Source organism: Pseudopodoces humilis, chromosome 9 (assembly GCF_049639895.1).
Source record: "Pseudopodoces humilis isolate 2021_Gansu_Grassland_sample_001 chromosome 9, ASM4963989v1, whole genome shotgun sequence".
Classification (NCBI taxonomy): Eukaryota; Metazoa; Chordata; class Aves; order Passeriformes; family Paridae; genus Pseudopodoces; species Pseudopodoces humilis.
The window spans coordinates 21,590,136-21,616,527 of record NC_142208.1 but is presented as its reverse complement, the minus strand read 5'-3'; the positions used below and the strand labels follow the sequence as shown (position 1 = coordinate 21,616,527).

At 35.0% G+C, this 26,392-nt stretch overlaps 1 protein-coding gene across 3 annotated transcripts in view; it reads left to right on the top strand.

Annotated features, from left to right (window-relative positions):
- KNDC1 (kinase non-catalytic C-lobe domain containing 1) overlaps positions 1 to 26,392 on the top strand; it is a 57,802-nt gene that overhangs the window by 17,668 nt on the left and 13,742 nt on the right. For all 3 annotated transcript variants that reach the window (XM_005520849.3, XM_088059809.1, XM_088059810.1), the window contains 13 exons: positions 5,329 to 5,475; positions 7,606 to 7,723; positions 8,077 to 9,098; positions 16,468 to 16,582; positions 19,320 to 19,391; positions 19,494 to 19,555; positions 21,722 to 21,880; positions 22,209 to 22,286; positions 22,937 to 23,027; positions 23,191 to 23,353; positions 23,451 to 24,295; positions 24,404 to 24,548; positions 26,131 to 26,222. In XM_005520849.3, coding sequence (XP_005520906.2) covers positions 5,329 to 5,475; positions 7,606 to 7,723; positions 8,077 to 9,098; positions 16,468 to 16,582; positions 19,320 to 19,391; positions 19,494 to 19,555; positions 21,722 to 21,880; positions 22,209 to 22,286; positions 22,937 to 23,027; positions 23,191 to 23,353; positions 23,451 to 24,295; positions 24,404 to 24,548; positions 26,131 to 26,222 — 3,109 coding nt within the window. The remainder of the gene's footprint in view (positions 1 to 5,328; positions 5,476 to 7,605; positions 7,724 to 8,076; positions 9,099 to 16,467; positions 16,583 to 19,319; positions 19,392 to 19,493; positions 19,556 to 21,721; positions 21,881 to 22,208; positions 22,287 to 22,936; positions 23,028 to 23,190; positions 23,354 to 23,450; positions 24,296 to 24,403; positions 24,549 to 26,130; positions 26,223 to 26,392) is intronic.

Sequence of the window (26,392 nt, the reverse complement as noted above, 5' to 3'; positions counted from 1 at the left end):
GCAGCCATGGAATGAGTGTCAGCTCTCAGAAATTAAGTGGGTGGCAACCATGAGATCTACATCGGTGGATTCAAGCAAAATACTGCCTTTTTATGCTGTAAAATGTGGAAATTCTTGCTGCAAAACATAGATGCAAAAAGGTTGCATGTGGATGACACTTGGACAAATTCATGGAAATAAAACAGTTGGCATGAACTGTTACAGGAGCCTGCAGCTATGAAACTAAGATTAGGTTGAAGCCTAGGTAGTGTTTCTCAGTTCAAACTGGATGATACAAATAGAGGTCACCAGAAACCAGAAGCAGTAAAATGCAGGGACTAGGTAACAAAGCCTTGCTTGTGTCTTGATGACCTGACGTTTGCCTAACAACATAAACAAACTCGAAAGCTTTCACTTAGTTTTGATAGGTTAGTTAAAAGACAATTTGAGAGTTAAAACACCTGCAAACTTTGGCTGTGAGAAAATCTGACCTGTAGATGCATTTTGGGCCCAATTTTTTTCAGAAGTCTTTTGGGGAACAAGTTTTTTCAGGTGAAGTTAACTGTAGTTAGAAGGGGCAAACTGCATATTCCAGCATTTGTTAACCACTTCAAGCTAGACTGTATGTTTTGTGAATAGTCTACAGTGGCTGAGCACTTCTAGCACACTCTGCATACTAATTATCAAAGCATCCTGAGTGCCAAATGAACATAAAGCTAATATTTAATACAGCACCTTCCAGTAATTACAATTATGCAGGAAGGATGTAGTCCATTTGTAATGAAGGAAGGTATTGAAAATAATAGTCAAATTTCCCTTTTGTTTTCTCTCTGAGGATTATTACTGACCTTTGTTTGCATAAAAATAGTTCACTTTAGAGTGACTGCATAGAAAAATTACATAGCTAAATATTAAATGTTTTCTCCCTTTCTCAAGCATTATCTTGAATTTCTTTATAAAACTTTGAGGTTTAAAATCATACTGAAGCTTTCATTTAAGGAACCCTTAAATGCTTTGAATTGTGGAAAGGGTGGAAGTATCTATATCTGTGCAATCTCCATTTAAAAATAAAGAAAAATGCACAAAGTAAAATAAGGATCAGATAAGAATGTCAAAACCAAGAATTATGTTACACAATTTATGTAACTCATACATTTCAGGAAGTATTAGTTGTATTATGGGCTGTCTTTTTCTGTTCTTTGAAAGACCTACAATTCTGAACTCAGTGAAATCTCAATACAAAATATAAATGGCTATTATTTATAATTGCTACATGCTTGTGCAGTCACTATTCAAAAGCTCTTTTGTCAGCTTTTTCCTGTAGTGTTTGTCTGCAAATGTGAGTTCCCGGAGAAGTTCAGTTCTTCAGCCCTGTGAAACAGTAATACAACAACGCCTCTGTCACTCTCTCTGTAGACTTGGAGCTTTTACTTTCTCTCCCGATCTTTTGATTGGCAGATTTTAAAACTAGAGCAGATCATTACTGTTCTCTGATTTCACTTCCTCTGGTGTTAAATGGTTCTAAAATGGCATGTAGCAAGGCAAGTAACTTTTCATTAGAACTTGCAGAAGCCTTTTGGAATGTATTTCAATCATGGTATAAAATTATAACGTGATGGCAGAAGCTTTCCTTGCCCTTGGTAAGTGCTTCCAGTACCAATACTCATCATTTGAAAAAAATGTAGTGTCTTCACCTTTTGAATTACCTTTTTGGGGTTTTCTGTTTTCTTATGTCTTTGTGTCTTGGAAACCACTCTAGTATTATGAGTTATTTTGATTTGAAGCTACTTCTATGATTATGACCTTCAAATCTTTCTGTGAAATATGAGTTCCCTTGTTTCAGCATGTTGCTGAAGGAAGGACTTTTATTAGAAGGACTTCAAACATCTTTTTTTTTTTTTTGTTTTGCCATTGTTATTCTTAAAGGGCACATTATTTCCATGATGGCCTTCCCAGTAATGCATACTATAATGGTTTACCTACAGTTCTTGTTATGTTTGCTGGCTTTGGGCTAAAAGGATATGTATTCTCTAGGAACAAATCTGGAGAGCTGCTTTCCAATGTGACTTCCTCCCTTTCCTCCCATCCTTTTTGAAGGTGCATCCTTACTGTGGTACAGTCTTGTTGGCATGATCTTTATATTTTTGTAACAAGTGACATTTTGTCTTTAACTCCTGAGCTTCCTTAGGAATTTTGAAGATATTGCTTTGGGTTTGTTTGGTTTTTCTTTTGGATCTCTCTGTAAATGCATGCTATTTATCAGCTATTAAATTATTACTATGTAATGCAAAATGCTTATTGTTCAAAAAGCTTTTCTCCTTATCCGTGTTTAAAACACATGGGTGCAAGGGGGTTTATTGTGAGTGTTTTGTTGGGTTTTTGGTTTTGGTTTTTTTTGTGGTAGTGGTTTTGTTTGGGTTTTTCTCAGGAATTAAGGAAAAAAGCCCTCTTAATTATTTAATAGAATTCCTAACAGCCAATTCAGTCCCAATTCTGGCTGGCCTGAAGAGAGGTTTTTTGCAGTCCTTTCCTATTTGTTACTCTCCATAGGGCAGACTGAAAAGTCTTTAGCTTGCTTGTGAGATTGCTTTCATTGAGAGCAGTCACTTCTAGAAAGAATTAGGTATTTTATGCTTAAGAATTTGCATTATTTATTGCATATACCCGTCTTGCTCTTCTTTCCCAGAAAGTTCAATTTTCTTCCTAAGCCCAGCTGTGCAGTTCAGTAAAAGCATTTTGATGCATTAACTTGGGGAACGCCCCACCTAGTGGATAATCACAAACCCATTTTCTCATTGCTCCAGTTCGAACAGACTTAAGGTTATGGTGGATTAACTTAAATATTACCCATGTTCACTGCCAGCTCAGGAAATTGGTTAAATAGCTGGGTTTTCTTTCCCCTTTGTCTTATGGGCTGAGGGTGGTGGTATTTAGGGAACTGGGAAAGGTAAAAAGGGAATTTACATGAAAGTAAGTCTCAAGTTGAAAAGGCGTCCAATTACCTATAAATGTTTTAACACATAAATTAGTTACAAGGTATGGTGCTTAAAATGGCCATCTACAAAACTAGAAAAAAAAATTTTCAGAAATATCAGAAAATTTTTATTTTCTTTTTAATTTATGTTGTTTTCTTTTATATTGTCCACTGAGAAATGGAAGATGACATCGCTTACTGAAAAAAGGTGTTTAATATCAAAGTTAAGGAATAAGTTCTATACTGTACACTTCTTCACTGTTCAGAAGTTTATGAAACAGTCTACAGAAAAAAACCCTTAAAAACATAAGTTCCTATTCTGGAAGGAATTTTGGTTAAATTAAATTCTGGTTAAATATCTTCCACCAAGTGAAATATACCAAAGTTTCTAAATCTAGATTTATTTTTTTTTTAATAATTTTTTTGTCAGTTACAGTTACCTTTTCAGGCCTTCAGTCTTGGGCAGGCTTAGAGTAATGCTAGTTTTACCTAGTTAATTTTGTATTAAGTTAACTTATGTGTACTGTAAACCATCAAGTTTTAAGCATTTACTTAGAGGAATTGTACTTTCTTTGTGAATAGTTCTCTTAGTCTAGGTGGGGTGCAGTTTTCTGCAGCTGAAATAAGTATGAGTAAAGGTAGTGGTGTGTATGAAGAAAATCTTTTTTCCATATTTGCTTGGGCTTCATAGTTTTGTATCGTTTAGCCAACATGGTCTGTTTCATCTTTCTAAAAAAACCCCAAAAACATTCTGATCACACAAGGGTGTGTGGTTCAATAGGGCTGCTGCCACTGGGTGGGTTAGGGTAGTTTATGTGGCACAAGGAGAAGGGGCCAGGGGAAAAGTAACCCTTAGTTTTGGAATAAATGAATGGCCTTCATTCTTCTGCTAAATGAAAATAAAAATCATAACAGTTCCTGTCTTACTTCCTCTGAGATTCTCAAAACTCTTCAGTTACCTCTTCTGCTTAATGATGTTGTGTAACAGTGAAGAACTTCAGACTGAAATTACTGCTTTGGAAAAATATTTTTCTATCTAAATCAGATGGCATATAGTCTGCTTTTCTGATGCTTGTCCTAATCTTGATGTGTCCCAAAAATAAATCAAGGCTTCAGAACCAGCAGTCAGCAGTGGTTTATGTGTTCTTGGTTTGGGGATGGCATGGAGGGGAGAGGGGAAAAGAGGAATTGTCCAATCTCACCTCACACACACAGCTCTTCCTGATAGGTGGTGTTACACTGCCCTTCATGGAGGTGTTCTGCTTCACTGGAAAGTAAATCTAAAAGCATACCTGTGGAAGAAGTACAATTCATACAATTTAGAGACAAAAACACACCCTAATGAGAAAGTTTGGGATGAGCAAAGGAAATTACTTTTGCCCTTTGAGTCAGTCTCCTTTCTAAGATAAGAGGTGGTAAAGTGTATAGCAAATGCATTAAAACCAATTTAATGTTCAGGTGCAGTCATTATTTTATTTATGTATGTATCTGTAAACTTCAGAGGGCAGTGTGTTCAGTACAATTGAATTCCTGGCTATGCTGAAGTGTTTATTCAGACTTGCATTTATATTTGCTTATAAATTTTACTGAAATGTGTTGTATGAATGGAATATAAAATCCAGGCCATCGTGGATAAAATACCATTACTTAAGCAGATCTGAAAAGGTATCTTTTAATTTTTTTTTTTTTTTTTGTGTTTTTTCCCCAAGAAGCAAGATATTTCTAAAATTTAGAGGTTGCTATGTTGTGTGGGAAATCTACTGCATTAGCACTAGATTTTAAAAAGTTGCTGGTTCACCTAACTCTAACCCATCACGAGGTTGTGGGCTTTAAGAGAAGCAGAGGTGGAAAACATGGAGTATTTTTAAAAATGCTTTCATAAGTCTCTTCAATGACAAGTGGTATTATGCTATATTTTTTCTGCTCCTTTTCTTTGTGCTTGATAGCACTCATAAATATTGCTATATATAAAAGGGATTTTTTCAAATTAATATTTTGTTTCCTTGCTTAGACGAATGTCAATCCTCCAATCTCCCAGCATGCTTCTAACTTAAACAATACTTACACAAATACAGAGTTCTCAATTTTGTTTAATTGTAGCCTGGTTGTAATACTTGTAATAGTGATTATTGACAAGGGAATAAAAGAGTTCAAGTTGGACCCCACAAGATTTCTTTTGGTTTGCAGCAAGTGTATTCTACCAAAGCAGGTCTGAAGCTGGTTTTGTTCATCATGTTTAAATTAAACCACCTTTCCAATAAACCGTTACCTTAAAATTGAAAATGGTGTAAGCTTGTGCATGGTTTTGAAATACTGGTGGCAGAAGGGATAGAATTTGTAAGATTTTTAATGTCTTTTTTTTAATCTTCATGCAGGCACACATCTATTCTTTGGGTGCAACACTGAAAGCAGCAATAGAATATATTGTAGAACCTGAGACAGAATCAGAATTTGGACAAGATCTGCACACTCTGCTGGAACAAATGCAAGAAGAGAATCCTGAAAATAGGCCTGATATTGAGGTAAAACTGCCCTACATAGGTTTTTGTTCTTAAAGAAATTATACTAATATTTCTATATGTGTGCTAGAATAAAATTTCTATTCATCTCATTAGTCTCTGTAATTCTCAAGATGGTCTTGATAACCAGTATGCTCAGGTTTTGCAAAAAAGCTGAGGTCTTCTCTGATTCTGCAGAAATTCATCCTTTTTCCCACTCTAATGGATATACCTCCTAAAAAGTAGATGTAGATGTTAGACAGTGCTTGGATTTTTAAGAAGGTTGGGTGAATACATTGATGGATCTAAATTTTCTCATTAACTGTTTTCTTCCCATTTAATATTTGGTTTACAGAGAGACAGAGTGTCATTAGAAATAAAAGCACAGGTATTATGCTGTGAAATTTGTGTGATAATTGGATTGCATATAAGGAGGGGATGTTTGGACCCTGCCCCAGGAAACCTCTGTTCCTTGGCATGTTCAAAGCATTACTGCTAACCAGTTTTTCTGTAAATACATAAAGGCTTAGATATCTTTCTTGGATTTTGTATTTTATTCTGTTTAGCCTCTTATTTTACCTTTAGCTGTTAGAAAGAATTTGAAACTGTATAGGATTTTTCAAGCTGATGTTTTAAAATAATTTACATTCTAAATGTTGGTTACCTGATAGTTATTTGATATTAATGTGCCAAAGTTTAACTTCAATGTTTTTGCAGAGTGTGAGAATGTAACCAGAGAATAACAGTTGTGCAATGTGATTTTTCTTGGCTTCAGTTCTTCTACTTCAGAATAGTGCTATATACTTATTTTTATTTTTTTTTTGGGGGGGGGAGTGGGGGATGGGTAGGGCACAGGTGTTTCATTTTCCTGAGCTGATAGTGTATATCCTAAATGGTATAGCACCTATGATCATTACTTTGCAGAAAGACTGCTGCAACAGAAGAATTAACAGATTCATTTTTATAAAGTAAAAAATACTGGCTCCCTGACTGAGGACTGCCCAAGCAGGAGACCGTACCTATTACAGAGCCTTCTTGGTCAGCTGCTCTATTTCTGTTCGTTTACTGTTGTCAGAGGAGGGAGTGTATAGCACTCTGTCATCTCGAGGTGGTCTGTAGACCCTGAAAGCTGTTGCCAACTATTTAAATCATCCCAAAAAATAATAGGTTTTGGGTAATATATAGGGGTCACTCTGTGTGTTTTTTTCCTGTTTCTTTTCCCCTGGACACCTTCTTGGGTGAACAGTTGTGGGAGCTATTTGGAGGGAAAACCCCTAGACTTTTCTAGGCATTTTTTGAGACTTCAGCACGGCTGAATGCCTGTCTCCCTTTTCCCTCCCCTTCCTCAATCCCATAAATGAACCAACAGGGCCAATTCCTTCCTTCAATGCACAACAGCAGAGGAGCAGTTGAGTGGGTTAATGGGGAAGTGAGAGCATCTCCTAAGAGCTGTATGAGGTCTCATCAGTGTTTATCTAGGAATAGTTACTGAGGAAATGGTGGGATGTATTTGGAAAGGCAGCTCTCTTCTATATCCTGCCCAAAGGGACAGGTTTTTAAATATGTGAATATCTGTAGTTAATTATGTGTGAGACCAATGCTAATGCCATCAAATGTTGCTCAGGCTGCAGATTAGAGATACAAAGTACTTCTTCTTGTGATCTGATAATGATTGCTTTCTCTAACTGGGAATATTGATTATTAGATACTTGTATTTTGCAGTTTTTAAAAGATTCAGGGTTTAATTTTAATGTAATTTCAGTAATAAAAGCATTCATCATCCTGCCTGTGTCACTAAATTCAAGCAAAGCATTGGCTGCTTTAAAAAGTAATCAACGCTCTAATTTTTTTCATTTTCACTATGTTATTCATAAAGGATAGCATTTAAGATAATTTTTATCTGTATTTCTTGATGTTCTAACTGCAGGCTAAAACTTGAATTGTATTAAATGACTTCATAATAGCCCATGGTAAAAACAAGAAATTAATTCAACCACATAATAGAAACATGCAGTATAAAGAATTAGAGAAAAAGATTGCCTTTGTAGCATCATATAAATTCAGATGTACTGTGGGAGTTAACATCATTCATGTTAGTCAAAATTCACAAATCTATTCATTATTAAATAAGTATTTAACATTAATTTTCTCTAGAGCATTTTGTCATTATGTGAGGAAAAAATGAAGATTGCTTCATCAAGTAATATTTGTCGAAGCTTGTCTGCTGTTGGAAGAAGAGTTCTTTCAATTGAATCATTCGGTGCTTCTCAAGGTAACCTTAAAATGTATTTAGTCTAAAACTTTAGATTGCTTGACATATCTAATGCTTTTTCAAAGACAGTGTTTGTGACATCTCCTGTTATAAGTTCCTTTCTAGATTACAACAAATCATTATTAAATATTTGTAGATTGGTGATGGGGAAACAGGAACATGCAACTCTTAATTAACATAATATATTTAAATTGTCTCTTATGATTCAAAGTGATTTGTTCAGAAATTGAGAATTTGTGTAACATACTAAAGATATGTAACAGCAATGACAGAAAAAGCAATAGAAAGATTTACAAGGAGAGATTAGAAGGTTTAAATACACATTTAATATAAGCATCTGTTTTTGTATCTAGATGTCTGTGATAACATGTGGAAGGGAAGAATGTGTCAGAGAAGTTTGGGATCTAAATTATATTCAAATGAGAAAAGCAACATTGTAGGTGATTCGTCTGCAGTGGAAGAGGTGACGACTGCCTGTCATAACAACTCTTCTGTAGTTACCATGGTGACTGGCAGAGAAAGTCGTTTAAAGGAAATGCAAATTGATCTGGATAATGAGAAAACTCAACATTCTCAACTTGCAACTCAAACTGAAAAGAGCAAAGAAGAGGACAAACACGCAGTGTATACTGACAGTTTTGCTAGTGTTGCTTTGGACATAAAATCATGTGTTATTGACCTGGAAAGAGATGGTCTTTTTAAGAAAGGTTCTTTGAGAAAAATGAAAACCTTTCCAAAGCTACCACTCGAACTTACAGATACAAATAACTTTTTTACTTCTGTAACCAACAGTGGACCACTAGATAGAAAAAAACACTTTGTAACACAAGAGTCACTACCTCTAGACAATAATAATGAGGTTGCTTTTTCAAAGGGAAATCTCAATTCATTTGCTGTCAGTAGTCCACCAGAAACAGAATCAAAGAATCACCAAGTTGATGATCATCATTTAGAAGCGCCATGTGTATGCACGCAAGTGTCTGGCTTGAATCTAGATGAACATATGTCACTTATCAATGGTAAAAAGATGAGTTTTTCTTCATCTGGTCACAAAGAAGACTCTTCTGGTGCTACCTCTGAAGTGCTGAAACTAGGTGATATGTTAAAAGGCCCAAATCAGTCAATTGCTGGAGCAAAAATGTTAGACAACTACATGGTGTTGGAAGACTGTTCTGAAACTTTTCAGGGGTCAAATGAAAATTATGTACCACATTTTAACAAGATGGATTCAGTGTTAACAACAAAACCCAGTGGGACCAGACATGGATCAAACCTAATTAGGCCACCAGAATTAAGCAACGGTGTGATGAGTGCAAATAATAATGAAGATAACCTTTGTGGAGGCAGAGGTTCAGAAATCAAAAGTAATGAGCAGGTAGTAAAAATAAAGTCTTCATTATATAGTTGCTGTAGTCACTTATGTGGAGATGAGATGACTTAAATGCTGTGTGATTTCTTCCCCCTTGTTCCCTTTAGCATCCCAGAAACTGGAATTTTGCTAGTCTGCACACTTTAAGAGTTAATATTGGAAACATGGTGATCCTTTTCTCCTCTTAAATTAAAGTGCTACAGTGAAATTTATGCTGTTTCAAAATCAACTTCCATTTTAATTTATTTTTTTTACAAATGGAGTCTACTTTGCTGGTGTGTTAGAGCAGCATCCCTTAATAGCTGATTACATTTGTAAAAGAACATGACCGAAGCATACATGCATTTTTAACTCTTTATGTTACTCTCAATGCATAAATTTCACTACCTTGCCATGAGCCTCCCAGGTGCTTATGAAAATTGCAGAATTCCTGAATGTAAACCTGACCTCATTGAAATCAATGGCAATATCCCATCAGCTTCAGGAGGATAGAGTCCAAATTTTTTTTAATCTTACATGTACATTTAAGTTTTTGGAAACTGTACCTATGCTATATTCGTTCTGTGTTCTTAAATTGCCGTCTCTGTTTGTTATGTATGTTTCACTATAGAATTTAAATATGTGCACAATATGATGGATATGTTGTCTCATGCATTAAGTCTTTATGAATAGCCAAATAAGAGAGGGAGAATCTACCAGAATTTGTTGATAGATAACTGTAATATGGTCTCTTCTCTGCTCAAATTACATATCTCAGGGTGGACAAGTTTGGTCTCTGACTAGATGGTTTTCTCTTGTGCCACACTCAGAGGTGTAAACAATCCCTGTGGTAGGAGAGCTGCTGGCTAAAACTGCAGGGTTGCTTATCCTTCTCCTGCTTTGTTATGACAGGATAAAAATGAGCAGCACAAACTTCACAGATTTTGTTTCCAGAAATTATTCTTAGGTGATGATGTTGGATTTTTTTCCTTGCTTGTCTACTGGCAAGTCAGCCTTGCTCTCCTTGCCTACCAGCCCATCTTGCAGCCAACCCCTACAGTGGCACTTAGGGTTACATTCAGTCTCTGTCCCTCTTTTTACCTTACCTGAACACCTCCACTGGAGCACTAACCTAGAATTATCAGTTGTATAAAGAGCCTTTGGTTCATCATAGCTCAAAAACTAGAGCAAATTGAGGAATCTGTCCCTTTTTCCTTTTCTTATCTCTTCTTCCTCAACGGGTGTGCTTATTAAATTCCTAGTTCAGGAGGATAGTAAATGTGGTTAAGTACCACATGGCATGGTTTTGCCTTCCAAGGGGGTTATTTATTGTATGCATATTGAATCCTTTATTTAGTTTTTATATCCTGCAAGTGCACTCTTCAGACTCTGAGAAATAATCCATTTATTGTACACACATCCTTTTTTTTTTCTATTCCTGCCATCATAAGGAGGAGAAAAAAAAGTTTAAATAAGACCTACATCCTCTCCTTATCGGATTACCAGGGCAAAAGTTTAAGTCTGGGTGCATGAAGGTGGTTTTAGGAAAATAATTTTCCCCAGAATTATAGTTGTCCAAAATTCTTCCATGAAATTAACAGCTGTTACGAATCTTATTTGCTTTTTTGCAGCAGCATTTGAGACTGACATACAGAAAAGTAAACCAAAACACATTTTCAGGTTGTTCTGCCATTCTTCTGAAATCTTTCTCTTCAAATATTTCATCAGCAATTTAAATAAAGTGTCCTTGCAGCCTGAACAGAATTTCATTCTTGCAAACAAGTAGGCTCTTATTAACAGTGAGGTTATCCTGCTCCCACTGAATTCATAGGACAATCACTGTGAATTAAACAAGGTAACTCTTATTCCAGGTACCCTAATAAGCAGTGTCGTAATACATAGCATCTGAAATGAAGACAGCAGGATAGTGGCTCTTTGTTATATCTGAGGTTTATAGCTGTCTTTTCAGTAGAAGAAATGTTTGATAGACTCTTGCTGTAATTCTCTTTTTTTAGTAAATGATTCCAGCAAATGTTTGGGCTCTGTCACATAAAAATGTTCTATTTAGGAAAGTCTTGTTGGTCTTAAACAAAAAAAGCAAACATAATAAAATCTTTGATTATTTAACTGCTGTAGGGAGAAAAAAACCCCTTTAAATATATTCACACCTAGGCTTCTGAAATGGCTTCCTGAAATGCTGAGTTTCTAGCCTTGTAATCCTTTGTTTTCTGAAGGAAGGTCATTCATAGTTAGTAGTCATTGAACTAACTGTATAGCAGACTCTATTGCTGGTCTTCTTAGAGAAATCCAGTGGGTTAATGTTTTCAGCTTTTTTTTTTTCTTTTGGAAAAGAGACTTTATTCCTCAGGCTTCCAAAATATAGCAGTTTTTGCCTCTGTTACCTCCTGACAACTGAGGAAAAAAAAGGCTATACTGTGCTATCCCTTACATCCCAAAAGTACAGCTGCTGTCTGCTGTCTCTTTCAAGTTCCCATTGGCCAGAATTTTACGAAATACCTTTTTTTTTTTTTTTTTAAGAAAGCCCATGTTTGAGTTTGTTCATTTACTGCAAAAGCACAAGAAATGTGAAGCCCCAACAAATGTGATTTCTGCCTTGTGGGGTAAATAGAAAACACCTCAGAGGATTTGCAGTCCTGCTTTTTGCTGCATTCTCTATAACAGATCAGCATGATTGCAGCAAGTAGAGCTTTTAGAATGGTATCTCTAGCTTCCCTTTCAATATTTCACGTTGCTTAGAGAAGGTGCAATACCAGCAACATCCGGTTGAAGATCAACCTTGTCTACTCTGGAGAACAGACAGTTTTTCTTGCCTGTCAGTACTTCTCCAGTGGACAATATTTTTCTAATACTCAAACACTGCTTCTTATTGTTGTGTGCTTTACTGCTAGTAAGCATTACTAAAAATATTTGCTTGCTTTTGTCTGGCTACTGCAATGTATCTTGTGAGGATTTTCCTAGTAATTTTTATAGTTTTGCATGCCATAAATAAATATTTTTCACTTCAAGTTTGAGTGGGGATCTTTTATTTCTCTAACCAGTTTCATTCCAATCAGGTGTGTCTCATCTCTAATCCTTTTAAATGTTTCTCTGTGATTTAAATGCTATGGCCTTTGCTTGGGAAGGGTTAATGGGAACCTGGCAAATGCAAGTTTGTTTTCTGTTGGTCATTCATACCCTGTCAAGCATGAGAGAAGTGAAAAGCCATGTAGCTAGAGGCTGACACTTTAACACTGGGGAAATAACATGAAGGAAAGAAAAGTTGTCAGTTCCCAGAATAATACTTGCTAAGAAAAGAATGATGAAAATCTTGCTTTGGCTATTTAAAACATGTCAGCATTATGTTCATAAAATAGATTATGTTTGCATAGTTGGAATGCATTACTAAATTTGGGGTCTACAATTCTGGTACCAAAAATTAAGTAGAAGATCTGTTAAACAATCTTTACAGCACTGCAAAAAAAACATAGCTTTTCCAACAAGAAAGGTTTAAAATGCAATCTTTGGGCATCAATCAAAATGGCACTAGGATGTAGATATAGGCAGTAATAGCTCATTTGGCTTTTTTTGTATTTTCTGACAAAATTTCTATGCTGTGAAAAACATTTTCTTACTTTAAAAAATGGGTAATATAATTTCTGTTATGAAAAGGTCTGGTTTAGAACATACAAAAACTTGGAAAGAGACATTATAATTTTGTTTCCTCTTTAGTGCAGTTTCACTGATGATAATATATTAATGAAAGTTTAATAGCAATATTAAAATAACGTTAATGGTTTAAATGAAGTGGACTTAAAAATGCTGAGGAGTTGTCTTGAGCTTGCTTTGCTAAAATATGTGAATAGATAAGTAACAATGCATGCTACAGATGGTTTGACTAAAAGCAATTAATCATACATTTTCCAGTACTTCTGATTTTTTTTTCTTGATGGTTGAGTGGGGATTTTAGTTTTAAGTTTTAGGAAATAGTAATAGCCATGAATCAGAGACTTGAATGTTACAAACCAAAACAGCCAAACCTGAGACATGCCTAAAAAAGGAGTTTTACACTTAAATGTTTACTAAACCAAGGTTCAGTGGAGTTAGATCGTGCATTGTGTTAAAATACCACAGAGGTAAGGTACCAAGAGCAATGCATTAAATTCCTTTTTTTAAGGATTGAGGCTTAACTAAAAGTTGTCTCATAGCCATAGGTTGAGAAGTGTGTTCTTTTTCCTTTGAAAACTCTTTGAACCAGACTGCATGCATTTTTCACCACAAATGCAAAGGTGTGATGAAACATGTCTTGTCACGTACCTTGACCACAAGGGGTAACTTCTGCAAGGTGTTAGAGGCACAAGTGCCCAGCAGTCTGAGCCCTCAGTTTTAATCTGAAGTCTTCCACATTTCTCTTTCTGGAGGAGGAAGATGGGAATTTGGATTAGGACACTAGAAGAATGACCTTCTCACGTATTTCGTTCAGGAATAATTAATATGATCAAGGTGAGGAGAGATGTGAATTATAGTAAGAGACAATAGCAGTGGAGGTATTTATTAGCATGACAGAAGACCAACTAGCACACAAATACCAGCTAACAATATTATATTTGAGGTTTCTTATTTCTTTAGAATGACTTCCAGAGAAACAACTAGCATATACATTTAAATAAAGTTCACCAACCTGTAACCAGTCTGCATCCTTTTTTTTCCTGACCCAGTTTGATTTGGCCATCCCGTAGATGGCAGTGGTTCTCATTTATGCTACAATTTGCTTTCCCTGCATACTTTTTTCTTCCAGAATAGAGTTTTTCTGGTGCATCTTCATCCTCTATTTTCTAATCTATCATTGACACTTCTGTCTTATCATAAACTTTTGCTGCTGCTCTTAGGATTTATTCTTACTCTCCTGCTGTGCCTAAATTTCTTTGTCATTTCTTTCTTACTCTAAAGAGCTTGGATATCCCAGAGGTGATGAGAAATACTTTGCAGCTTTCTGCTGTATAACAAACTTCAGCCTCCAGTTTACTGAAAAATTCTTCTTTCCCTGGCTGTTCGTCACCTTCTCCTGGAGTGAAAGGTGATTTGTATATGCAGTAAAGAAAGTCCATAGTTCTTTGCTGCAGCTTTTAGAGCCTCTAGAGATACAAGCTTCAAGAGGAGGGATTCTCTTACAGAGATACATTTGGCACTAGCGTGTACTTACTAGAAGAAAATTCCTAAATCCCAAAACCTTCTTAATGTTTTAGTCAGTCTGAAATTTCTCTTATGGTTTCTCTTCACTCATGGTAGTTGTGCAGGGTTAATTTGAAGATTTGACTGTTCCTTTCTTTGTACAGTGTCTGTGAGCAAAGACACTTGAGGCACATGTGAACTACAGTGCTCTGGAGGGGGAAGCAGTGCTGCTCAGGGATACTAATCTACCAGCAGTATGAAGCTCTATCCTATATGCTCTCTAATTTATTCTTTTGACTATCTGTCCTTTTCCTTCCTGCTGCGTGATTGATGGCTTTTTATCAGATAGTTCAAGAGCTTATTTTTCTAGATAGAGTGAAAGAACACATGGGTGAAAGAATTTTGCACTCCAGGGTGCTTGTGATAGCAAAATTGGAGAATGAAACTGAATCTTATCTAGCTTCAAATCTGGCTATGCTGAAGTTATGGATTTTTGCAATGTGCCACAATGTAGGATAGGCAAATAATAGCACCAAGTTAATTTTTGTCTGTTGGGGTAGGCAGAATATGAAACATTTTCAGTAAATCAAAAAGTGTGTTTCCTGACACACCTTTCCTGACATTTTGTTTTAAAAATGTACTTTATCTGTTTCATCTTCAAAGAATATTTAAACAATATGAGCCTAAGGTATTGTATTCTTTGAGAAGGTGTTCTGGTTAAAATTATTAAAGTTTCAGCTACAGAAATTAGTGTCCTTCTTTACTCCATAGATTGCACTGAATGTATTTCTGTTTGTTGAGCTTTATGAAATTCAGTGCAGTAGTCAGCTCATTATGTATTTCATGATAAAATCCAAAGAGCATCTCAGTAAAAGGATGAAAAATTGACTTTAGTAAATGATAGTGCAGAGGCTGATTTGTCAAAGTTAATGATGTACTGCCATTGTGTGTGGGAGAGACCCTTAGTCTGTGTAGATTTTACAAATACTGATTGGGATATAAAGGTGTCTGAGCACCTTTATATAAAAGCAGCAAAACAGTTCAGAGGTTTTTGTTTGTCTCCTGTGCTTCAGTTCTGTGTTTGGGTTTTATTGGGTTGGTTTGGTTGGTTTTTTCTTTAATTGTTGGTTTGGTTTTTTTTGTTTGGGGTATTTTTTGAGGGCAGAATGTTTGTTTTTTTTCCAGAGTTAATCCTGAATTACTTCTGGTAATTCTTTTCCCTAACTTGGCCTGAAATTGACTCTCTCAGGACTTCAAATGCAAGAGAAAATGTGCTGTGCTCTTTTTAAAGAGAGTTCTTTGGGTCTGCTCTCACTCAGAGGTTTCTGCCTACAATGAATTTTTTAGTGTTCCTTTGGTAGATGAACCATAAAATGGAGCTGATGTCAAGAGCCACTACTAGACATGACCTTTTCCATTGGCACGGTTTGATCAGGAAGGTGTGTACGCACTACTGTAAATCTCCAATTCTTAGATTCACACAAACACACACCACCCCCCAGAAATAAAATAATACATAATAAATAAAAAAACCACAAAATGTAAAGCATGTCTCTTGTGACACTGTGAAGAACAAACAGTAAGCTTCCATGGAGCAATAAGGTGTTACGCCAGATCTCAAAAGCTAAATTGATAGTCAGAAAAATAGATGCTGTTGCTACAAATTGAGCAGCCAGTGATTAAAAACAAAACAACATGTGGGGATTTCAAATAAACCTGTCATTAATTCTATCAGTATTGTTAACATCTTTCACAGAAGAACAAGAGATGTTGATGAAATCTTTAAGGTAAGACTTGTAATGCAACTGTCAGGGTAAATCAGGTTTTGAATGTGGGACTGTTTTGTTGATGGCAATCATTTGAATTTTTTATGTTTTTCAGTCTAGGTGTTGTCCCTATAATTATGTAGTTGTTTCATCATGAAATATGTCTATTGCACAGTGGATATTCTATGAGTCTTTCCTTAGTATGGTAAGAAAGACCTTCCAGACAGCTCACTTTTCCTGAAGCAATTAAGAAACAATTATTTCATGTATAGTTAGCTGACTGTGCCATGCTTTTTTAATAAATAGTATTAATTCATTACTGGTAAGTGCAATAAATTTATTTTCTTGTTACTTTTTAAGTTGAGTATGTTTTATATTAGGATTTATTTTTTATTGCATTAGTAAATGTTTTTAATTGTGATAATTTTTATAACTTTCTGCATCCTCACTGTTTTTTTCAGTGGATCTCTCTAAAGCTCCTGTTGTCCTGGTATGGTAGGCCTCTGAAAGACTATGAACTCTGGGCATTATGTCATGAGTGTTTATGTACTCTGCAGACTTGCATAGATCATCCAGGTATAGTCTTAATTATCATAAAGTATTTTCCCTAGTTATTTATATTCACTGTGTTAATGTTTCCTTTATTCTATTGATTGAAAGGATCTCGATTTTCATTTTGTGAGCAGAAAGTAATAGGCAATATTTCTATTTTGACTCTTAAATTGTGACAAAACTCAGTTTGGTGTTTTCTTCCATATATAGATGAATGTCTTTTTTTCTCTTTATTCTGGGTTTTGATGGCTTTTGCAGCAGAAATGAATCTTTGGCTTCAAGCAGTGAAACAAATTTTAGACCTTTTGGGAATGGAGAATCTGTATTTTGACTTTCAAAAAAACACTTGTGACTTGTATCAAGCAGGAGGAAATAAGTTTTACATATATATATATATGTAAAGAAAAAACTTCCACTTTTGCCTGGATTTCTTTGTGACAAATGGCTCCTGACATATTTTCTAAAGTATAGGGCTTTGTCATTTTAAGTTGGATCTCGTCATGGCATTACTCCTTCCACATCCCCTGTGCTTCAGTTTACAGAAGTAAACTTCTGAGAAAGGGAGTGGGAACTGTCGACAAAATTGGAATATGTTGTGTGTGACTCAGGAGAAGACCATCCTAGATTTTCTTGGACATTCTGAATAATAATTTAGCTTATACTAATGATAAACTTTTAGCAGTTCTGATAAACAGAGCAGAGGCTTCAGTTATTTTATTTCTATGATATAAAACTGCTTAAGAGGAAATAAGCCATAAATGCAGATTCTGAGTACTTTAAGAATTGTTACCCATAAAACTACGTATTTAATATATCTTGTAACAGAAGGATTATTTCAGCTTCATAGCATGTTCCTAATGTTTCTGAAGGTTTCAGATAACTGCACATAATGGCTCAGATTCTAATGTAATATGTTTAGCCAGCCTCTGTTACTGAACTCACATGCATCCGATTGCATGTCTTAAAAACACTAAAAGTTATCATCTGAACCTTATGTACTCTGTAGAAGGGAACATAATGATACAAACCACCAAATGGAAGGCATCTTACGTAAATTCTGTATTTGACAAATAAAGCTACCTTGAAGTTGAATATTGGTTTCAGATTTAGAATGTTTCTGCAAGAGGATTCTCTGCCTGTTCTGAGGAGAGTGATGAATTGTGGAAAGGTTTATAGTGCTGTTACTACTTCAGTGGACACACACACATATAAAGTTCTCTCAGCATTCCTTTTGAATAATATTAAAGGTGAAGCTGATACTTATTTTGAATATATCTTGTAAAAATATCCTTTGTCTTGACAATGGTAGAGTGAGACAGCTGATGAGTCATGGTTAAATATATGATGATGGATTACTTTTTATTTATTCACATGGACAGCCTTTTCCTCCAAATCCTTCCTTGATTACACTTTTTTCATTATCCTAAGCAGGAATTACCTGGCTAAGAAAACATATCCCAAAGCTAGCCTCTTCCTCACATATTTGTTAATTCAACTCTGCTACAGAAGTTGTTTGTAACCTCCATTGGGACTTGACTTAATTCCTCTCCTCTTATCAGGGGATGTTGCTTACATGTTGCTCATGGGTGATTCAGGGAGCCCAGGTGAAGATTCTTATTTTACTGAACAAACTGAGATCTGGTTTGTGTGAGCAGGGCCAGGGGCATTTACTGCTGACAAAGACAAGTGAGTGTGAAACTGCCTCTGCAGAAATAACCAGCAAAGGTTCTCATTTGGGAAGCTTTGCTTTTCAAGATACATACTTCAGGTCCTGATTAAATATTATTGAAGATAGTAGACAAGCCTTTACTTATGTTAAGCATAGTGAATAATTTAATTTTGGATGTGGTTTCTACAGGTAACTAAAAAGAGCTAAAGTGTTACTGCCTTTTTGTCTTACTTTATTTCTTTCCTCTTAGACCTCGTCAATTAATTATTTATTAAGAAATTAATATTGGGATGTATCTTAGACATCTTTAATATATTGTAATTAATACATTCAATGTTTTAATCTTTTACTCAGTTTAAGAATCTGTTCTTCCAGTACTCTGTTTTTAATAAGAAAACTGTGCATTTGATGGTACTTGAGAAATAGAGGACTACATTATTGGCCAGTTGGCTTAATATATTAAAACACATTAAATTAAAATGTGCTTTGAAGTTAGCAAACAGACACTGTTTTGCCACAAAATTTTCAACACCCGATTTATATGATATGATCTCATTACCTTAATGTTAAGTTCCTGAAGGTCTTAGGTCATTTAAAATAGTTTTAGAAGTCCATTACTTCTTTTTTAACAATGGAAAATTTCATGGCCTTGCAAATACCAACCTATGTAACATTACTTCCCTGAGAAAGTGTGATTATAACTATTTGTGAAAAACTGGACTTCATATCCTGTTGCCCCTAGAGCAGTTTTGGATCTGTCCACGTGTGTGTCAGCTTTCTCCAGACTATAACCCCCTTTTTTTTGTGGAGTTGAAGGAGGAGAAGAGAGACTTAAATTCTTATGATAAATTTACCATCTTTTATTGGTACTTTGTGAGATGACTAGAGAATATCTACCTATTATATTTTTGTTTGTTTTGTTTGTTTCTTGACCTTTCAGTGCTGCATGGATGTTATTTAAAGCATCAGTTATTGTAGGGTAATTTCTGACACCGTAAATTCCTTGTTAAAATTATTTATTTTTATTAGTGCTAAATAGCTACAAGAAAGGGTACTTACTACGCCTTGCCCTTTTGTGGGTTTTTTTTGCAGTGGTCTTATGTTTGGACTCTGTGCTGATTGACTGCCATGGAAGGATCCTCTTTGCTGCTCCAAAAGCTGAAGGTAAAATAAGACATTACATGCTCAGCTTTCATTGCTTTGCAGGGGAAGTGGAGAGGAAAGCAAACATCTTACCTTTTGTTTCTGATTTCTTTTCTCATTTAGAATCTTATGATGTATTTTATTTAGCTCCTGAAATTGAAGAAGAGGATGTGGATACTGAGAAGGTAATGTGGTAGGTTACTTTGTATTTTATCAAAGGACAGTTTTATCCCTGTGCTAGTTGAAGAAGAAAGCTAAACTCTTCTAAGGTTGTGTTAATATTTCTCATTTCTCCCAATATTTCTTGGTTATCCATGGGGATGTTTTAAATATATTGATCTCTCATAAAATTAGTTGCTTCTGTAATTTTGCCTTCCAGAATTCTTGGAGTAACTGCTGACAATCTGTTATTCAATGGTTTTCCATAAGACTTAGTTTTTTCAGTTTGTTAGCAGTAAGAATTTGAAGTCATGTTTTCACATTCTGAAGGTTACAGTAAGATCAGTGTTTTAGATTGTCTGGGCAAAAGCCCAAACTTTTATTCAGAAGACTGAATAAAAATGTTATTACCAGTATGTTTTTACTGTGGAAACATTAAGAATGATGTCTTTTTCCAAAATGGTTTTCTTAGAGCTTTTTTCCCTATAGATAAAAACCATAAGGAGCTTTTAGAACAAAGATAATAAAAATGTCAAATAGCAGGGGAATGTGTCTCCACTGCAAGTACTTTTGAATTGCAAACTGTACTACAGTGATCTTAAAAGTTAGGGGAACAGAATTTACAGTACCTTTTTGTTATGTACCAAGAAAAGAGATTAGCTAATATGTACCTTGTGTCACATGAGTTCTTTGGAATTAGACATAATAATCATGAATCAGAAAATAAAAGTTCATAAAAATCTACTAAAACCATTCAATTTTCTGTAAAGCTGTCTGTAACTAGAAAATATTTTTATATCTTTCCTAAAATTGCTTAAACTGCTTTGATCCAATGTTTTTCAAAGGCTTCAGAAGCTTAAACTAACCCTGAAATATAATACAGCAATTTCATCAGACAGTAGAAATTAATAATCCTAAAGTCTTTGTGCTTTGTTTGTTTTCTATAGAATATCTAAAGTAATCTGTTTCCCTGGTTTTTTCTACAACATTACATATAGAAAAAGTTGATGGGTTTTTTTGCCTTTTTCCTGATGACTGTATAACTCTCTAGTTACGAACATCCAGTTCAATTCATGGTATGGGAACAAAGACTGCTTAGTGCCAGTCACAATAACAGGAAAAAGAACTTTCTTTGGAGAATCTGATGGCTTGGATAGCAAGCTTTTCCTAAATAAATAAATTTAGCATACCCTTGGAGTTCTAAACATAAGGTGAAGGAAATTATTTGTGTTTTGATTGAGCTGCTTTATCCATTTTGTACCTATTAGTAGCTTTTGTTCAATACTTCAAATTGAACTGTTTATAAGATTATTTTGTTTGTAGTGAACTTACTTGCTTTGTTTTGTTCATTGCTGTTCACTTTTCTCAAGAGAGTGCCAGAAAACATAGTTTTATGGGAACACATTATTTACTACTGTGCTTAGGGCACTGAGCCTTTGTAATATCTTTCAGAGGCAACATAAAGTGTGGTGCTTTAAATTTCCCAAAATGGCATTTATAGTACATGCTAACACATGAAAACCAAGCATTAAGTGGACTAAATCTGACTCTGAAAATTGTAATTCTTCAAACAAAACAAGAAAGCTGGTAAAGACCAGTCCTTTTCAAGGTCCCTCATTGGGGCAACTTCAATTGGTGTAGCTGCAGGTAGCACAATAATTCCTAAAATAAATATGCAGTGCCTTATTCTTCTGACAAGCGTAATCTTCTCTATAAAATATGACTTGTGCTGGGTAGCTTGTAATTACTTTGTGCCGCTTACTTGCTGAATTATCATGACCTTTTTTAAGTAAATTGCAGCTGGCCAGGTTTTATGGTAGAGCTCTGAAGCTTGCAGCCATCTTTTTACATGAGAAAGGAATTCTTCAAAATGGTTCTTTAATACTTTTTTTCTGAATAATTTCCCTAGGTAAAGAATAAGAGAATAAATTTCTGTTGTTGTCCCAACAGTAGAAAAATAGCTACTGTTATTGGCCCTACATGCCCAACAACTAGATTTTGAAATAGGCTGGGATTTTCATCAGCACCCTCAAAACCCAAATGTAATCTGTATTTTAAAAGCTCTAGTAATTATTTTTTTCTTTTTTTTTGGCGGGAAATGGGGGAAATTTTTTGATAATTTGCTGTAATTGTTTTTGAAGTGGAGGCTATTTTTAGTCTGTTTAAATCTTTCTTGTCTCTTATACCAATAGGTCTGTGTTTATGGTGTTGCTGCAGTTCTGTGGATGGCTGCAAAATACAGTGTTCCACTGAGTCACAAACTAGTATTGCCAAGAAAATTTAAAAAACTACTTCTGGATATGGCAAGAAAAAACCCTGAAGAAAGACCTTCTCTAACTGCTGCAATTAAGGTTATTAGATTTATTTGTGCCTAAAGTCTCATTTTAGTGTTTTCAGAATCAAATTATTAACTTAATACTTGTAATAGGCTGATATCTAATTAAATCATAACCAGTCATTTTGGGTTTTGTTTTTAAAGTTACCTCCTTAGGGACACAGAGGGGTGTGTTTTTAATTTATATTGAAATTATCAAGGTACTTGGACTTGGACAAGGTTCATAAGACTTCCTAAACTTAGATTGCTTCTAATTGACTATCTTGACTGTCCTTGTCCAAGAGTACCTCACTTGATTGAAAACTTACTTACTGACTGAAAATTACAATTTGTTTTTTTTTTAGACATGCAATCATTATTTACTTGAAGAAGGTATAAACAGCAAAAATATTTTGATATTATTGGGTAAACCTATCTTTAAGGTAAGAGTGCCATCTTTCTTTAATTTTGCATGTTTTTTTAATTAATTCTGTAAATGTATTCCAGTAAGATTTTGTTGCCTGAAAGTGTAGCTAGGTTTTGGGTTTTGTTTTGTTGGTGTGATTTTTTTTTGTTGTTGTTTTGGGTTTTCTTAATGTATTTTCAAGTAGTCTGTAAGTATTGCCTTTTCCTAGTTCTTGCTGTTGGAGTGATCACTCCACAGATTGTGATGCTCTGATTCCACAATCTGTATGGGTGAAGGACAAGTAATTAATTTCATAATCTCTCATTTTATTTACCACCCCACAGAAGAAATTAATATGTAATTGTTGGGTTCTGTTTGTGTTTCAAATGTGTGTGTATAACGCACACAGGATTAAATCAATCCATGGAACTGAGTTTGTTCAAAACTTTGATTACCTTAAGGTTCTGGTTTAAAACACCAAACTATCATGATTTCTAAACAGTTCTACGAGTCCTTAGACTTCTGTATGTAATTATTTTAGTTCCTCTCCTTGGCATGGCTAGGTTATTGCTTTGTAATATTCTAGATGTATATGAGGATTGGGGTGTTTTTAAGTAATATGCTGAGCAGAATTTGAACAAAGAAAATGCTAATAACACCAGTTTGGGCTTCAATGTTTATTTTTAGGCTATTGAGGAAAAAGTTTTGTCTCAAGATCACGTTGCTTTTGAATTTAAAAATGAAAAACATGAAATGGATCCTTCAACGTCAAGTCTAGGTGAGCAGTCAGGCTCTGGCACGTTTACTCTGGTTTAGTATTCTCTAGTTCAGTTATCCACATAAGATTTTCTCAGTTCAACATGCAATTGTTTTTCTAAATTGATTGTTACTTACTTTGCATTTATATTTTACATATTGATCATCTTTCTTTTTGCTTTTAGGATTTGTGCCTTGTACCAGTGACAGTAAACTTGTAGCAGTTAAAGGACCAGTACCATGCCAGATTTCACTAAATTGTGAGAAAGCAACATTGCCTGTTGCATTCACCTCTCCTGCAACTCACTTTAAGCCTATTATTTTGCAACAAGATGCAAATATAACAAAGTTAGTATATCTTAAAGCAGAATAAGTTAAAGCTTACATTTCATTGTTAAACCTATTTGAATTTTCCTCTAAAAAAATCTTGGTGTTTTTTTTTCAGAGAGGTTCACACACCAGTTTCTGACCAGTTCAAGAAAGAGACAAGGAAAGAAAAGCATATGAGCCACAAAAAATCAGGATATATAGAGAACTCTGAAAGCTGTGGTATTGATGATACAGGTGTTGTTGAAACTGTACCTGAAACACCTGAGTGTGATTTACAAGTTCCAAGCCACTCATTCCAGATGTCTTCAGAAGAGCAAAAGTCAGGCAATACGTTCACTTCTACAGTTAGGTTACCATCACCATCTGATTCCTCACATATTCTACAAGAGAAGAGTATTTTATCTAACGATCCCTCCAGCTCTTCAGCTTGTCCTACATCTCCTAATTTTCTTCATATAAATAACATCATTCTCAAACAGAACTCAGAGAAAAGAGTTCTGACATTTGTACCAGTACATTTGGCCGTATCAGAGCAAATACCAAATAAGCCTCTTCGCTCAAGGATTGCTTATGATTGCTATCACAGTTTGCCAGTGCTACTTTCAAATACTATTGCAAGTTATAAAATGAGCATGCAAGGAGAAAATGATGCCTCCCTTTGCAGTGTGCAAAGTCATGAGACTACTAGTACAGAGAACCAGTTTGATGAAAGTAGCTCAGTTACTCAAACCAACTGTCAAGAAACTGAGTGTGCTACCAGCACAGACAGTTTTTTCACTGAGCAAGAACACACACCATGTACTTCAGTGGATAAAGACAGTTATAATTTCTTTGATGATAAAGCCTTGCCCCATCAGAGCACAACAAGTGACACTTTATTACAGGAAGTGATTCATCTTATACAAGAGGAGTTTGCATTTGATGGTTATTTAGAGAATGGAACAGAAGTTTTTGATATGGGTATGTGCATTTTCTTCTGTATATTATTATCATTGATTTGTAAGAATATTCCTATTAATTCTTTTTCTCCCTCTTTTGTTTGTTTCTGTTTCTTTTATTTTAAACAAGGTAACTTCATTTTAAACTTAAAGGAAATAAAGTTTGGTATGTTCTCTGATAGAATTTGTGAGAAATTTTGTGACCTCTACTGGGATGAAAAATTACTGGAGAATCTCTATCAGGCAGTAAATGGAGGAAGACCTTCACATTTATGGTACGTGTTTTTCAACTTTTTCCTTCTTACAGTTTAATTTAATTCTTTTATCCCTACTTCATGGAGGGATATGGAGAGAATATATGTTTTCTCTTCAGGTATTTGTATTTGTTTCCTGTAAACTGTTAATTTCACACTTGGAGGTTTTTCAAAGCTTTTTCCATGCAAGTAGTGCATAATGGTTCAGTCAAAAATATTTTCTACTACACTTGTCTAGCTCCATCTTAGGAGAGCTGAATAATGGAAACCAAATTCTGATCAATATTGGTTGCAACCATTGATGGAGAACTTCATAGTCTTGTTAAGGGATTGTTTAATCAGAAGTATATTGTTCCTCCTGTTCATTTTGCTTATTCTGTTTGATATTAGTTCTTCATATATCATATAATAGAATATATATAAAGTTCTTTATATATCATTCTAATCACACCCAAGAAAAGGAAATTAATTTAGCTTTGCTAAATGTTTTGCTTAGCTGGCTTAATTTGACTGAGTGTTTCCTGGCACTGTTTTGTAAGTAGCCTGTTAAGTGACAAAAACCAGCTAAATTTATTTCTCACTTTTCTTATTTAATCTTCAATGACATATGTATCCACCTGAAAAATAATTTTAAGATTCATGTTTTACTGCAGCCTCCAAATGTAGCACATGTTTATAAGAGCTTCTTGCTGAAGACTGTTTAAAAAAGTAATCAATTTATGTCAAAGTTAATTTGGGGGCTTTTGGAACTACAAATTTGAAGTTTTGACAAAGAAGCTTAGTAGATACAGTTTAGAAAAACTTCAGAGTTGAAAGGTGTATAATCCTTACAGCAAATTTCAGAGATCATAGATTATGACCTCCAAATACCCAACCTTGGTATGCTGGTCTATTTCCCATTTGGGTTGGAATTTTTAAGGAGATACTGAAAATTGGTTGGAAGTTAGGCCCTTGGTTCCCTAAAGTTCAATGACAGGGTAGGAGAAACCTGAGCTGCTGCAGCGGAATTACAAAGACATGTGAAGGGTTATCCTGTATATGAACTTTTTGTTACAAAGTAGTTTTTGACAGTGAGAGATCATAATTTGTTATCCAGAGAAAAATACAGGTCTAGCTTTCACATCACATGCAAGGCCTGTCTTAAAATATTCCTCAGACACTGCTTACTTAACATTAGTTTGACAAAGGCTGTAGCAGTTTTTCAGTGTTAGCTTCTTTGATTTAAGATTTTGATTCTGACTAGGGGTGACTTACAGTCAGTTTTATCCAGAGGATGAATCCTGAGTGAAAAGCCCACTACAGTAACTTGCAGTCTATAGCTATGGCTGGAGTTACGCCTTCTGGTTGCGTGTGCTCTGATACTTCTGTTAGAGTTTTGCCAAACGCTGCACAGGAAAATCTCTATCTTATTGTGCTTGAATAGCCATTTGAACATTTTTTTCTCACAGAATAACAACTGAAGCTGAACGTGAAAACTTTTGGAATTAGATAAATGCTATGAAGCCCTTTATGTGCATGATAGAATCACTTTTAAGATCTCATTTTACTGATGTAAATATAAAAGTATAGGAAATATTAATTTTTCCTAGTCTTGTATTTTCAGCATAACTGAGGCAGATGAAGCAAAATGCAACAATATATTCCAAGATGTGAAGAAATCTGAAAGCTTTCTGGCAAGCAGTGATCAGACACAGGGTGAGAAAGGGACTTCATGTTTCTAGATCTTTGTGTGTGCTGTGAATATATCAATGACAGAAGCTTTGAGACACTTTGCCTGTGTCTTCAGGAAAGCACTCTCCTTAACAATTATAGACATTTTCACTGAAACTGAGCATTATCAATGCCTTAAGGACATAAATGGCTTT